Source organism: Scardinius erythrophthalmus (genome assembly GCF_964197995.2).
Source record: "Scardinius erythrophthalmus genome assembly, chromosome: 15".
Classification (NCBI taxonomy): domain Eukaryota; kingdom Metazoa; phylum Chordata; class Actinopteri; order Cypriniformes; family Leuciscidae; genus Scardinius; species Scardinius erythrophthalmus.
In genome coordinates, this window is record NC_138235.1 from 22,901,281 (window position 1) to 22,915,780 (window position 14,500).

The window sequence follows — 14,500 nt, forward strand, 5'->3', positions numbered from 1 at the left end:
ACAATGTTCTAGAGCCCCCTCTCTGGTGTGTTTAATTTAGTGCAACAACCATAGCTTTTGTGGTTTCATCATGACCTAAATTGGAATTGAAGCAAATGAAAAATCATTCGGCTCTTACACCCCACATGCCATTTTCACATTGGTCATAATGGTACAGTTTCAGTATGTTATCTCACCTAGTATTACCGTAGTGCTTACGGTTTTATTCATTTAAAAAAAAAAAGACTAGATGCATAAGGAACCGAGTCAAATCACTTTTTCTCTACTGGTGTCCTGAAACTACCCAGTGAGGTTTTTGCTACGATGCGTGCCAAGCCTGATGTATTGCGTGCCGTCGGTTATGCATGTGGTTAGATACGTTTCCGTCCTCTGGGTAGAAGTTACTATGATACAGACTTCTTGTGTGTTTTGCCAATCAACATATATTTCCTGCTGCCATGTGGTATTGGCTTCAAGACACCATATTGCACAATGAACACTTACTAAACACTTTACTAATAATTACCTTGTTTTACAAAGTTTTTAATAATTGCATGCGTTTGGGCTGAATCACATTCCTTGTTTCTTAACCAGGTGATCACTCCAGAAGAAATTGTTGATCCCAATGTGGATGAGCACTCCGTTATGACATATCTGTCCCAGTTCCCCAAAGCCAAACTCAAGCCTGGTGCCCCCCTGCGGCCCAAACTCAACCCCAAAAAGGCCCGTGCATATGGACCAGGTATATAGTGATCAATTACTCATTGCAGTTTTGTTTGCTGTGGTTTTTAGTTTAGTGATGTCTGCTGTTGATATCGTTTTAATGTTTGAGAGTCAGTTCTTGGTTAAGAGAAGATATTGTTCTGTGCCATGTAGGTATTGAGCCCACAGGTAATGTTGTGATGAAGAAGGCGGTGTTCACTGTTGAGACTATCAGCGCTGGTATGGGCGAGGTACTGGTTTACGTTGAAGACCCAGCCGGCCATCGCGAGGAGGCTAAAGTCACTGCCAACAATGACAAGAACCGCACTTACTCCGTGTTCTATGTACCAAAAGTCACTGGACAACACAAGGTACCTAAAAGTTTAAAGACATCTAAAAAAAAAATGTAGAAAAAAATAAAAATAGAAAACATAGAATGGGACAAAATGCAATATGTGATATTCAAAATAAGGGCAGTGCCTTAAAGTGTGGAAGAAACAGTCTTTCCTGGCTTTTAATAGACTGACCTGTGTCTGTTGTCCTAGGTGACCGTGCTGTTTGCAGGACAACACATCTCCAAGAGTCCATTTGAGGTGGATGTGGGAATGGCTCAGGGAGACTCCAGCAAGGTCACTGCCCAGGGCCCAGGACTTGAGCCTGCAGGCAACATTGCCAACAAGACCACATACTTTGATGTCTACACAGCTGGTACTCGCCCACAGTATATCATACATAATGTGACAGTCTAGATGAAAATACAATTATTTTGGTTAATGATGATATCAAAGTAAATTTTTCATAAATGCAAAATAAAGAAATAAATAAGCACTTTATTTTATGTGAAATTAAAATAAAATAGAATTTAAAATAAAACAAAATATATTTTGCCTGTGTTTTCTAAACTAAACTAAATATTATTTTAAAATAAATGGCAAAAATAAGCATTTTAATTTTATTAAGAGACAAATAAAATGCTTCTTCCCATGTTATTTCTTTATTTGGATAAAATAATCTTTCTTTTTAAGTTATCTAAATAAATAAAATAGTAATTTTATTTAATCAAAATAACAACAAAAATAAGTTAATAAATAAAATAATTTTGTCTGTATAATATTTAATCTAATAACATTTTCATTTTATGTTTAATTTATATATATAAAATGCAGTAAATAATGAATAAATAAGCAAAATAAGTGTTTCATTTTTTTGATTATAAGTTTCATTAAATTAAATGGGCAAAATAAGTATTTTCCTTTTTCTTTTTTTTATGTAAATGACGTACAGGCAAAATAGGCTTTTCTACATAACAGATTTCTCTCTCAGGTGCTGGAGTAGGAGAGGTTGAGGTGGTCATTATGGACCCCAGTGGAAAGAAGGACACTATTGAGTGCAGTGTTGAGGATAAGGGCAACAGCAGCTACCGATGTACCTACAAGCCCACTCTGGAGGGCCAGCACATCATCTATATCACCTTTGCTGGGGGTCAGATCTCCAAGAGTCCTTACACAGTCCATGTGGGAGAGGGTAAGTGCCAGGGAAGAGCTAAGCATGAATGTATTCAGTTTGAGAAGCAGGAAAGGGAAGTAGGTCAAGAGGATATACACACAGGATTCAGTTAAACGAGACCAAAAAAAGGCCATTACCACTGAATATTCTGTATAAAACAAAGATAGCTTAGGTTTGTTATCTGTCCTTGCTGCATGTTCTTTTGTCTGCATTGCTTTCTTGCTGTCTTTTTCCTCTGTTTTTCTTCACTGGAAATTGTCTCTCCTTTTGAAGGACGGGTGCGGTCTACATCCACTGGTATCTTTCCTTCTCTCTTTGGATCGGCCTCCTTTTGGCTTTTGATGTCATTTCCTGTTTCCTTGGATATGTCTTGGGTACTTGACCTGCTGTTTTTGTCAATGTCCTTTTGTTTTCTTTTTCAGTTGCCCCTCACTTTAGGCAACAAACCCTTTACATTTATATAGTGCCAGTGAAATTACAATAACACCATTTTGGACCACTGATTTTACTGACCTGAAAATGCTTAACTGTCCATATAAGTGCTAATAGATGTTCGTTTCTCTGGAGATGTGTAGACAATGTTATCCGTAGTGTTGGAAGAAAAGCTAAATTCCTGTTACTCAGTAGTGTGTGGCGCAGTAGTCAAATGGAACATTAAAAATAGCATTTTATTATCAGACAGTTTTCCACCAGTATATATTCAGCACTGTATAGTCATTCTTACCACGAACACTTCCTCTTGTAAGGCTGTTTGGGTCAAGACAGAAAAAGATAAGAATTTATACCATGAGCAGAGCCTAATATCTCTCCTCTAACATGCTCTGTGCCTTCCTTCCTTTTTAAAGAATAGTTTCAATAGAAGTTTTGCTCCATCAACAGCTGTACACTGCATTACTGTTGTAAAGCTTTGTTTTTAAAAACTATGGAATTCTGTATTGTAAGGCATTACATTGGAATAATGTTAAACAAATACAGTTTCAAGAGAATACTCCTGACATTATACATGCTAACATGAGACTACTTACCCAACTTTGCACAGACAGTTAGTATGTTTCAACCCTGTCATGACCGTGTAGAGGCTGTAAAGCCTTAAATTACATATCAGAAATGCATAATTGTGACACTGTATTTCACAGTTGCAACTTTATATCAGACAGTGTAACATTTTGTTTTAAACTCTTGTAATTACTGGTTTTATTTTCTTTAGCTCCATAAAAAAGTGACTGTTTACCCCCCAATAGGAATGATGTAGCAATATAGAGCAAAATATTTTTTATTTATTTATATTTTTGTACTTATTTCTTTCTTTTTTTGTGTGTGTTTTGTATTGATTAGTAATTGAGTGCCCTGGCAAATGATGGACCTTAACATGTATTAAACAAATTAATTTCTTTTTTGTAAATGGAAGGGTACACTTAACTACAATTTAAACTAACTTGATTGTCTTTTTTAACCAGCCTGTAATCCAAGCCTGTGTAAAGCCAAGGGTCGTGGTCTGCAGCCTAAAGGCCTGAGGATTAAGGAGACTGCCGAGTTTAAGGTTTACACCAAAGGTGCTGGTACTGGAGAACTGAAAGTCACCATCAAAGGACCCAGTGAGTGGACACCACACTCCTGTTGACATATTCCCACTGCCAGAGCCCTCTGTATTAACTCCATGCTATTAGTACTAGATGTTTTATGATCTAGTTACTCAACTGTAGTATTTATTATACAGAGGGTCTTGAGGAGCCCTGTAAGAAGAAGGATCTGGGAGATGGCGAGTACAGCTATGAGTATTACCCCACCACACCTGGGAATTACATCATCACCATCACATGGGGCGGACAGCACATCCCACGCAGGTAAAACACATTAATATTTATACATTGGTCAAGCGCTATTATCCCATGCGACATGCATCACATATCAGTCCATCTTCTTAAACCCATAATCTTGGTGTTGCTAGTGCCATGATCTACTGTTTAAACTAGAGACGATTAGACTAAATGTCTCTTATCTCTCATCCAGCCCATTTGAGGTGAAGATTGGGTCTGAAGCAGGACCACAGCCGGTGAGGGCATGGGGTCCAGGACTAGAGAGTGGTGTTGTAGGCAAATCCGCTGACTTTGTTGTGGAAGCTGTTGGGGATGATGTGGGCACTTTGGGTATGTTCCACTAGCTTGGTCTACTTTTATCTGCCTGTTTGAACAGAAATAACATTTTGTTTAAAGTTTTTATTTTAATTTTATTTTTTATTTTAAGTTTTGAATTGTAAATCCAGAACAGCAGTCTCAATTTTGGGAATTCTCCGTTCAGGTTTCTCAGTGGAGGGCCCATCCCCGGCTAAGATCGAATGTGACGATAAGGGAGATGGCTCCTGTGACGTGAGGTACTGGCCCACAGAACCGGGCGAATATGCCGTTCATGTGCTATGTAAGAACGAGGACATCCAGCTCAGCCCTTTCATGGCTGAAATCGAGCCTGCTCCAGGAAAAGACTTTTATCCTGACAAGGTAATGAATCTGGCTTCCTTCTTGAGGTTCAATGTGAAAATGATTCCTAATATGAGCAGTTGGTAGTCCATATTGTACAGATTTAAAATAGGCTGTTGGTGTGTCTCATTTGTAATTCAGGTGAAGGCTTATGGTCCAGGTCTGCAGAGCTCTGGGCTGTCAGTCGGCAAACCAGCTGAGTTCACTGTAGATGCCAAACTAGGTGGCAAAGCTCCTCTGAAGATTCAAGCTCAGGTGTTAATCTTGCTTTATTGCTCATGACTATCCTACATCCCTCTAAATCAAAGCACTAACAAGCTCGTTCCCTCTCAGGACCGTGATGGAAACCCAGTGGATGTGCAGGTGAAGGACAATGGCAATGGAACATACAGCTGCAGCTACACCCCTCGCAAACCTGTCAAACACACTGTGATGGTGTCATGGGGCGGAGTCAACATCCCAGAGAGCCCATTCAGGGTGGGTAGTAATTCAAAAATGGCTAAGATCCTTAGAATTACTGTGCTTGCACTTTACTTGAAGTCTTTATGTATTATAAAGGTATTCATAATGTACACTGTCGCATTACGTATTTTCATAATATTTTAATATTTGCAGATTCCTTAGTTGTTTGTCTTGTGTTTTAATGCGTTATATTTCTCAAGGTGTTTTACTTATTTATGAGATCATACAGTGCATTATATGATGCATTACAAGGCGTGATTAATGCATTAAAATACTTTTATAATGCATATACTGTAGAAGCTTCAAATGTTACAATTGCTGTTTGTTACTTAGTGTATTACCTTGTGTTTTCACTGTATTTGTTGTGTAGATGAATATTGGGGCAGGGTGCCATCCCAATAAGGTTAAAGTATCAGGACCTGGAGTGGCCAAGACGGGCCTGAAGGCATTTGAACCCACATACTTCACTGTGGATTGCGCTGAGGCTGGACAGGGTATGAGCTTTAACTCTAAAAGAACGATGTGAACTAATATCCTCATGTCTTTTATGGGCAAGTAAGCTTAATAGTTTTTTTTTTGTCTCTTTGTGTAGGTGACATCAGCATAGGCATCAAATGTGCTCCAGGTGTGGTGGGACCTGCTGAGGCTGACATTGATTTTGACATCATTAGAAATGACAATGATACATTCACTGTCAAATACACTCCCCCTGGAGCAGGCAGCTACACAATCATGGTGCTGTTTGCTAATCAGGTAAGAGGAAATATGTGTATGTGGAGAAGTGGTCTAGTGGGGTTTCTTTTATTCTTATTTTATTATATTTTTGTTTTCTAGACCATTCCCATGACTCCCATCAGAATCAAAGTCGATCCCTCTCATGATGCCAGCAAAGTTAAAGCAGAGGGGCCTGGACTCAGCCGCACTGGTGAGATTAATGGCAAATACTAACATGGGCATCTCTGGAAGCCATCATGTTTGTTTTTTTGAACATCAAGTGTTTATTTTATTCATTTTTTTTTGTAATTTTTGTTTTTTTTGTTTGACTTAACACATTTTGACATAAGAAATAAAGCCCAAAATAAACCAAAATATGTTATGTTTTCACCCCTCAGTTTGTTTTTAGTTTAAAGGTGAATCTCTGTAATAGTGAACAAAAAATAGCTCTTATTTCTCTCAAGGTGTGGAGCTGAACAAACCCACTCATTTCACTGTAAACACAAAGGCCGCAGGCAAAGCTAAACTTGATGCTCAGTTCACTGGACCCAACAAGGGAGAGGCGGTCCGTGACTTTGACATCCTCAACAATCATGACGGCACCCACACTGTTAAATACACCCCTGTCCAACAGGTGAGTACATGTTTGATATATTATAACTTTCCATGACTGATGCTGTTTACTAAATATCATTTATCCTTTGACTTCCTGTGGAATCTAAGTGCTAATTTTCTTCTTTAGGGCAATATGGGTTTAAATGTCACCTATGGTGGTGATCCCATTCCCAAGAGCCCATTTGCTGTAGCAGTTGCCCCATCTCTGGACCTCAGTAAAGTTAAAGTGGCTGGTCTTGGCAATAGTAAGTTATCAATTTCCTTGTCTAGTTTGTGACCTGAGTTATGAACACCCATTTAAAAGTCAAATTATCTGCTTTTTTTTTTTTTTTTTTTTTTTTTTTTTCAAGCAATGGCTGTTGGAAAGGATCAGGACATCACGGTCAAGTCTAAAGGAGCAGGTGGTCAGGGCAAGGTTGGCGCAAAGGTTACAGGTCCATCTGGCAAATCAGTGCCCTGTAAAGTTGAACCAGGCCTGAGCCCAGAAACCAGCCAGGTTCGTTTTATCCCCAGAGATAAGGGACCCTATGAGGTTGAACTGACATATGATGGTGCCCCCATCCCTGGCAGTCCATTTCCTGTGGAAGCAATTGCACCCACTGACCCATCTAAGGTGAGGCAGTTTGAAAATGTTGCTCAACCTAGGAATTAAATATTATTGCTGGTTTTACAAGATGACAAAAAGGCATCAGGAAACACTCTTATGTGTTGTTTATTCTACAAACTGTAATTTGCTTAATGTTGCACAACTTCTCAGTGAGTGGTTTTTGGCATCGGATCCCCTCATTGGCTTTAGTTGTAGAACAAATGCACTCTTTTATTCATATCCCAACGTCTCTTCTAATGTGTAGGTGCGATGTTCTGGGCCAGGCCTGGAGCGAGCTAAGGTTGGCGAGCCAGGAAAGTTTGTGGTCGATTGCACTAATGCTGGTCCTGCTGAGCTGACCATAGAGATAATCTCAGACAATGGCACTGAGGCTGAAGTCCATATTCAAGACAATGGGGATGGAACTTACACAATCACTTATATCCCTCTCTACCCCGGAGCTTATACCCTCACCATTCGCTACGGTGATCAGGATGTGCCAAACTTCCCAGCCAGACTTAATGTGGAGCCTGCTGTGGAAACCAGTGGAGTAAAAGTGTTTGGACCTGGAGTGGAGGGCAAAGGTAGTGTGGTCTTCTCAGGTTTATAAGACAGGAATTACTTCTCTTTGCTCATTTGGTCACTTTGAATGTTCAACTGTAGGTGTTTTCCGGGAGGCCACTACTGATTTCACTGTGGATGCTCGTGCTCTCACCAAAACGGGTGGCAATCATATCAAGACGTGTATCAATAACCCATCAGGCAACCGCACTGAAGCTCTGATCAGAGACCTGGGAGATGGCACTTACCAAGTGGAGTACACGCCTTATGAGGAGGGTGAGTTTCCATTTTCATTTCTTCTATTTTTAAATCATCAATTTCATCTCATGCTTAACTAACATTAATCTTTAAAATGTATTTAATTGCATTTCATTTGTACTTTGAATTATAATGTGATACTTTGAATTCATTTATAGCTTTTAAAATCATTAATTTTAGTTGGTAGTTTTATTTAATTTAATTTTAATATATTGTATCATATCCTTTGCATCATTTGTAGTAAGTTTTAAAAGTATATTACTGTAATATTATAGATTGCATTTACTGTAATCTTCTGTGGCATATATTAAGGCACACACAGCGTTGAGGTCGCTTACGATAGCAGCCCGGTTCCCAAGAGCCCGTTCCGTGTGCCGGTGACCGAGGGTTGTGACCCTGCACGTGTGCGTGTACATGGCCCAGGACTTCAGTCTGGCATCACCAACAAACACAACAAGTTTACAGTGGAGACCCGGTGGGTAGATTCAGCACTCTGCTTTTTGGTTCATTTTGAGCTGCTGTTTTCTTGATGAAATCAGTCACTGCATCAGTCGGTCTGGTTATAAGGTTCTCTGCCTCACTTCTCGTCTGTATCTTGTGCAGTGGGGCTGGTACAGGTGGATTGGGGCTGGCTATGGAGGGACCTTCTGAGGCCAAAATGTCTTGCACTGATAACAAAGATGGCAGCTGTTGTGTTGAATACATCCCATATGAGCCAGGCACATACAACCTCAATGTTACCTATGGAGGCCAACCAATCACTGGTTAGTATTTTTGCATCATGTGTTAGTGTTTTAGTTATTTATTAGTGATGCAATGGATCACAATCATATTATGGTTTTTGAGTTGCGGATCGGTTAGGCAAAATGTAACTTTGCTTCACATTAATTACTTAAAGCACACTTTAAGTAATAGATTAATCTTGGTTAAAGCTGAGTTTTTTCCCCCTTTGATTACCATTAATGACAAATTGAAAGCAGCCTATATAGACCTGCTGCTGTCTAAGACCTAATGCATGGATCCAATATAATGATACACATCCTATTTCTTTCTCAACCATTTACATTCACTTAAAATATATAATGACTGTGTTTACGTGAATACTTGCCTAGACAGGTGTTTTGGTTTTGACAAATGTGCGTGTCCATTCAAGCACAAGGTGGCGCAAAAGAGGAATAAATTGTGGTTTTGAGCTATTGAAAAGCAGCTGTGTGCTATAACAGAGTTGAGTTCTCTTTTGCCTCTTCTTGCACTTGAATGTGTAAATTGGCAAGACAAAACGCATGCAAATGATAAACTTTTCACTCTATGACGGTTCAACTTTGCAGTTAATTCGCGAATCACATGCGTGCCGAAGCATGGGGCCTGGTCCGTACGGATAAACTACGATCTGTTACACCCTTATTTATTGATTTGATTTTTATCTCATTTATTGATTATATCTGACCCCCCCCCCCCCCTTACAGGAAGCCCTTTCTCTGTACCTGTCCACGATACTGTCGACGCAACTAAAGTGAAATGCCAGGGTCAGGGGCTTGGAAACAACGTGCGTGCCAATATCCCACAGGTCTTTTCTGTGGATGCAAGCAAGGCTGGAGTGGCTCCTTTGCAGGTCAGAGTGCAGGGACCCAAAGGTGAGCGCATGACTCAAGAGTCATTTGTTTGGATGTTTTTTCCCCTCCATTGAATCGGAGGATTGTGACGATTACTGTTTGTCATGAAGGCGTCGTGGAGCCTGTTGAGGTGGTGGACAATGGTGACCGGACTCACACGGTCAGCTACGTACCCACCAGGGAGGGTCCGTATTCAATTAACGTCCTGTATGCTGATGAGGAGATCCCACAAAGGTAAATTGTAACCTCACATATCACCACCCTTTTACATGTCTCTAACCCTTTCAAGAGTGTCCTAAACAAAAACCGAATGAACCACACGACTGAGCATAATGTTACCTAAAGTTTAATGTCAGTCTTGAAAAAAAATTTGTTTTTAAAATGGATCTTAATCATCTTTTATATCGTTTTTATTGTTTTAGCCATTATTTTTATTGCATAATCCAGGTTGAAAGATACTCACTGAAAGAAACTGACATGGCTTTACAAAAAAAGTTTAGTGTTTTGGTTTTTAGTTGTCAAATGTACCAGTACCAAAGAAAAGAAAGTCTATGCTTAAATAAAAATAAATGTATAAATGCAATGATCATACTTGCTACAGCATTGATAGTGTGTACTATATTTTAAGGGTGTTTTTATTGTTTATATTAATATTTAACAGCATAAAGTAATGTATTCAATAGCAGATTAGTTTTTGCTGTAAAGTTGAAATTGGCATTAGCATCAACTACTGGTATAATAGCAGCCCTGGTGCATTTTTAAATTCCCTTGATTACTGTCCTTCCTTGCTCTTTATTTCCCCTCACACACTCTTTTCGGTCTCTTTATTCAGTCCTTATAAGGTGAAGGTTCTGCCCACTCATGATGCTAGTAAGGTCCGTGCCAGCGGTCCTGGTCTGAATACCACTGGTGTGCCTGCCAGTCTGCCCGTGGAGTTCACTATTGATGCCAAAGATGCAGGAGAGGGACTCTTGGCTGTCCAGATCACTGTGAGCTGATGCTTCTCTTTACAGCCATAAAGTAGCTGCTGACTCTTACAACCTTTTATGCAGTGTTTCGTTCTTTAATGCTTATTTTAGGACCCTGAAGGGAAGCCAAAGAAGGCTAACATTCGTGATAATCAGGATGGGACATATCTTGTGTCCTATGTGCCTGACATGACTGGCCGTTACACTATTCTCATCAAGTATGGTGGTGATGAGATCCCATACTCCCCATATCGTATCAGAGCCCTGCCCACAGGAGATGCCAGCAAATGCACAGTCACAGGTATGTAATGATCAGGTCTTACCAGTCAACATAAATGACCAGTCTGTATGTTACTGATTACAACCATACATACCATGGAGACCCATTTCAATTTATTTCAGAATTAACTATTTAGCTCTCAGAGCTATAAATCTGAAAGTATATAATATAGTAGGGCTGCACAATATATCGGAATAAAATCAATATTGCGGTATGGCTTAATGAGATCAAATCGTGATGGCTGCGGTTATAATTAAAATATGAAAACGCTGAAACATGTATCTGTATCATGAGCTGCTTACAGTGCCATGCTTCTCTCTGGCAGTTTGCAAACAATGTGTTGCCAGTTTCAAAGTAAAAGCATAATGGTTTAACATTTAAAATGAAGTTGTAAATATTAGTATTGTAACTTTACAATTGTAATTGTAAATTATTTGTATTAAATGCTTTTTTTAAATGCTTAAATGCTGCAATTGTATTGCAATGTATGTTTTGTATTTTAGTTTAATAATAATCACAATAAGAATCATATTTATAATTTTGTAGTCATATTGAATGGGTCACAAACAGTGGGAATTTGGCATAAGCACTGTTCACTTTATGGTTACTGAAAGCGGTATAATCCTCACAAGAACCAACTTAAACCTAAGTGTGAACATCCAAGGTTGTAAAGTTTTTCCCAAATTGTTCAACCTTGAAAGCATGGTTCTTGCTCAAAAGTTTCAGCTTTTTGACATTTTCGTTTCCTATGCAGACGCACACCAACAAAATCACACTAATCACTCTAAAAGATTAAATCTTTCCAATTACAGCTATATAGAATCTGGTGAAAATTCCTTTTTTTTTTTTTTTTTTTTCATATTGCATTATGTATTTTATGCAAAGCGAGCCAGACTGCCAGACAGAGAGGGCAAATGTGCCTCTTTATTTATCCATTTCTGGTGTCTTAAGATAGTCTGCCAGTATACACACTTGATCAGAATAATCCTGTGGTTTGGGAGTCACTGGAAACTAAATGTTTTGATGACTCTCCACTGTGTTCTTTGAGCCTTTTTTTGTCTAATCTGAAACCTAATGTTCAGGCTGGTTTTCACAAGGAAAGTGTTTTTTGTTCTTTTTGTATAAAAGTGTGTAAAGTTTCTGTGTACTTCTCCCATCTTCATCCCCCACCCAGACACACACACACCCCTCCTGTGCAGCGCTGCTCACATTCCCATCACTTCATTCCCTACCTCTGTTTTATCTCTTGCACACATTTTGTTGTATTTTGCCCTGATTGTTACTTTTTCACTTTTTCTTGCTCTGCTTCACGGTCTCAGTCTCAATTGGAGGTCACGGTTTGGGTAAGCGCTTTGAATAATGCTCTAGTCTTATAGTTTGGTCCTGCATGCAAAATTGCATTGTATTTGATACCAAAGGGCTTATATTTTTTGCCGTCCTATCCACTTCTTTAGCTAAGACATATTGATTATCTTGCAGTACAATAGTGAATTAGTTGTCGACTGCAGGTAACTAATCACTAACTTCTTGTATCAGGTCTTCAATATGCCTGTATGATGGAATGTACAAGTATTGATATATAATTATTTTATTTTTTTTCTCTCAGCTTTTCTCATTTTTGTATTACATTATTAGTACTCTGGAAATTGAGGCAACGGAAAACAGGATAGTGGATCCATCTTTTTATAGTCACAGAGGAGGAAAAGATGTCTAGATCAGTGATTCTCAACCTTTTTTACTCAAAAGCCTCCATTTACCCAACACATTATTTGAAGACAAAGATATTTTCTGTATTTCTGCTATAATTGACAGATTTTTTTCAAACTTTTTGATTAACAGAAACTAGAAATATTGATTATTTTAAATTATCCATGGTTAATTTTGTGATTCAAGAACTGTATATTAATCCATTAAAAGCAATACTTAAAGGAAAATAAAATATTTTAGTTAACAACTTGATTGTTTTTTAGCATTTAAATTTTATACATTAAAATAATCAATCTATTCATTTAAAAATGTTTAGAATAAAGTAATCCTGTGGCCCCCTTGGAAGATTCCTGGGACCCCCTGGTTGAGAACCACTGGTGTTGATGGATCCTACTTTTCTTAAGCCATCTGTTGCTTTGACGTTCTAGATATTTTGCATCCAGTGCATGGTGGAATGGAACTATGGAGGGATGGGTACTAAACTCCCTAATAACAAAACATCTGCCTGCATATTCCTGTTACTAAACCTCTCTGTATTCTGTAGGAGCTGGTGTTGGTCCAACTATTCAGATCGGAGAGCAGACTGTCATCACTGTGGATGCAAAGGCCGCTGGGAAGGGCAAGGTGACATGCACAGTGTGCACTCCAGATGGAGGCGAGGTGGATGTGGACGTAGTTGAAAATGAAGATGGAACATTTGACATCTTCTACACAGCACCCCAGCCTGGGAAATACGTCATCTGTGTGCGCTTCGGTGGAGAGCACATCCCCAACAGCCCCTTCCAAGTCACGGTACATATATGCCATATAGATCCTGTATTCATGTGGATCACAGTATATTCATTCAAATGGTGGACAAACTCTTACAGGCAGCCTTTCCAGTGGGATTGTGCATTAAATATACACTGTTAACCTTTAGTGCAAAACCATCATTACAGTGTGAAGGAATTCATAGCTTATTGTTGCAATTACACTGTGGTAAGCATCAACATGCAATTTAAGGGATTAGTTCACCCCAAAATTAAAATTTTCATCCACATGTTGTTCCAAAACCATATTATTTCTTTCTTCCATGAAACACAAAAGTAGACCCTTAGATTAATATTATAGGTGCTCTGTTGTGGGGATTGGACATAGGACATAGCAGGATCAAAAACACCTAAACTACCATAAAAATATAATTAGTAACTCTGTGTGATGAATAGAAGGAAACAGCACATAAGCTCTCACATGGCTGCAGATGGAAATTTAAGTGTAGTTGTTTGATCATTTCCTCTTCTAGTTAGTTGTTAACTGCTGTGACTAGATTATTAGACTCCTCAGTGAACTAAAGAACTGAACAAGTTTGAATCATAAACAAATGTTTGACCAGTTATGTGAACTCCAATTGGTTTATTGAAGAAAAATAACCTGTTTCAAAAGAACAATGTTATGAATCAGATTCTGGTAGTTCCCCCATGTTTCTAGGGCAGTGGCTCTTAACCTTTTTGACTTTTTTTTAAAAACTTTAAACTATTTTAAATTTTGCTTTCATGTAATGCGTTCATAGCATATTTTAACACGTAAAGCGTGTTTTAGCAAAATTTTAGCATGTAGCATATTTTAGGATGTTAGTAGGTGTTAACATGTTTTAGTGTGTTGCTAGGCTTATGTATGGATGGATATTTGAGTTTGAATTTGTTTAAATTTAATTTTTTGGACATTTGGTGTTTGTAGTTTTTTTGATATTTGAATATTCCTTCAATGTTAGTCTGGGATTTTGTGGAGTTTTGATCATCAATTTAAGAAAAAACGTAAGTCTGAATAGTTAGAAAACGTATTGGTGGTTGAGTTTGGTGGTCATATCTTGAAAGAATTAGGCTTTATTAATGTTAGAAATTTTGGTCTCACACAGCAGCAGAATAGTTGTCAGTCCTGGATTTGAGTCCTTAACACTGCTACCTACGTTCACACACATTTTGAATATTAATGGGAGTGACAACCTCCATTCCATAACCAAAATCACACCCATAAATTGAGGATTTGTAACTGCATTTTTGGCAAAGTCCTGCTGTGCTGTGAACACGATCGTACTG

The 14,500-nt window shown here is 38.6% G+C and overlaps 1 protein-coding gene across 4 annotated transcripts in view; it reads left to right on the forward strand.

Moving 5' to 3' along the window:
- Positions 1-14,500, forward strand: part of flna (filamin A, alpha (actin binding protein 280)) — a 39,674-nt gene that overhangs the window by 16,145 nt on the left and 9,029 nt on the right. For 2 of the 4 annotated variants that reach the window (XM_081386192.1, XM_081386194.1), the window contains exons 5-30: positions 574-721; positions 856-1,052; positions 1,227-1,389; positions 2,005-2,205; positions 3,645-3,782; positions 3,905-4,031; positions 4,198-4,334; positions 4,486-4,682; positions 4,803-4,916; positions 4,995-5,138; positions 5,494-5,617; positions 5,716-5,876; positions 5,958-6,048; positions 6,302-6,471; positions 6,580-6,697; positions 6,803-7,065; positions 7,304-7,622; positions 7,702-7,875; positions 8,170-8,332; positions 8,461-8,621; positions 9,324-9,491; positions 9,581-9,704; positions 10,303-10,459; positions 10,550-10,739; positions 12,038-12,061; positions 12,970-13,217. In XM_081386192.1, the coding sequence (XP_081242318.1) occupies positions 574-721; positions 856-1,052; positions 1,227-1,389; positions 2,005-2,205; positions 3,645-3,782; positions 3,905-4,031; positions 4,198-4,334; positions 4,486-4,682; positions 4,803-4,916; positions 4,995-5,138; positions 5,494-5,617; positions 5,716-5,876; positions 5,958-6,048; positions 6,302-6,471; positions 6,580-6,697; positions 6,803-7,065; positions 7,304-7,622; positions 7,702-7,875; positions 8,170-8,332; positions 8,461-8,621; positions 9,324-9,491; positions 9,581-9,704; positions 10,303-10,459; positions 10,550-10,739; positions 12,038-12,061; positions 12,970-13,217 (4,221 nt within the window). The remainder of the gene's footprint in view (positions 1-573; positions 722-855; positions 1,053-1,226; positions 1,390-2,004; positions 2,206-3,644; positions 3,783-3,904; positions 4,032-4,197; positions 4,335-4,485; positions 4,683-4,802; positions 4,917-4,994; positions 5,139-5,493; positions 5,618-5,715; positions 5,877-5,957; positions 6,049-6,301; positions 6,472-6,579; positions 6,698-6,802; positions 7,066-7,303; positions 7,623-7,701; positions 7,876-8,169; positions 8,333-8,460; positions 8,622-9,323; positions 9,492-9,580; positions 9,705-10,302; positions 10,460-10,549; positions 10,740-12,037; positions 12,062-12,969; positions 13,218-14,500) is intronic. The other 2 variants (XM_081386195.1, XM_081386193.1) reach the window with 1 other exon arrangement.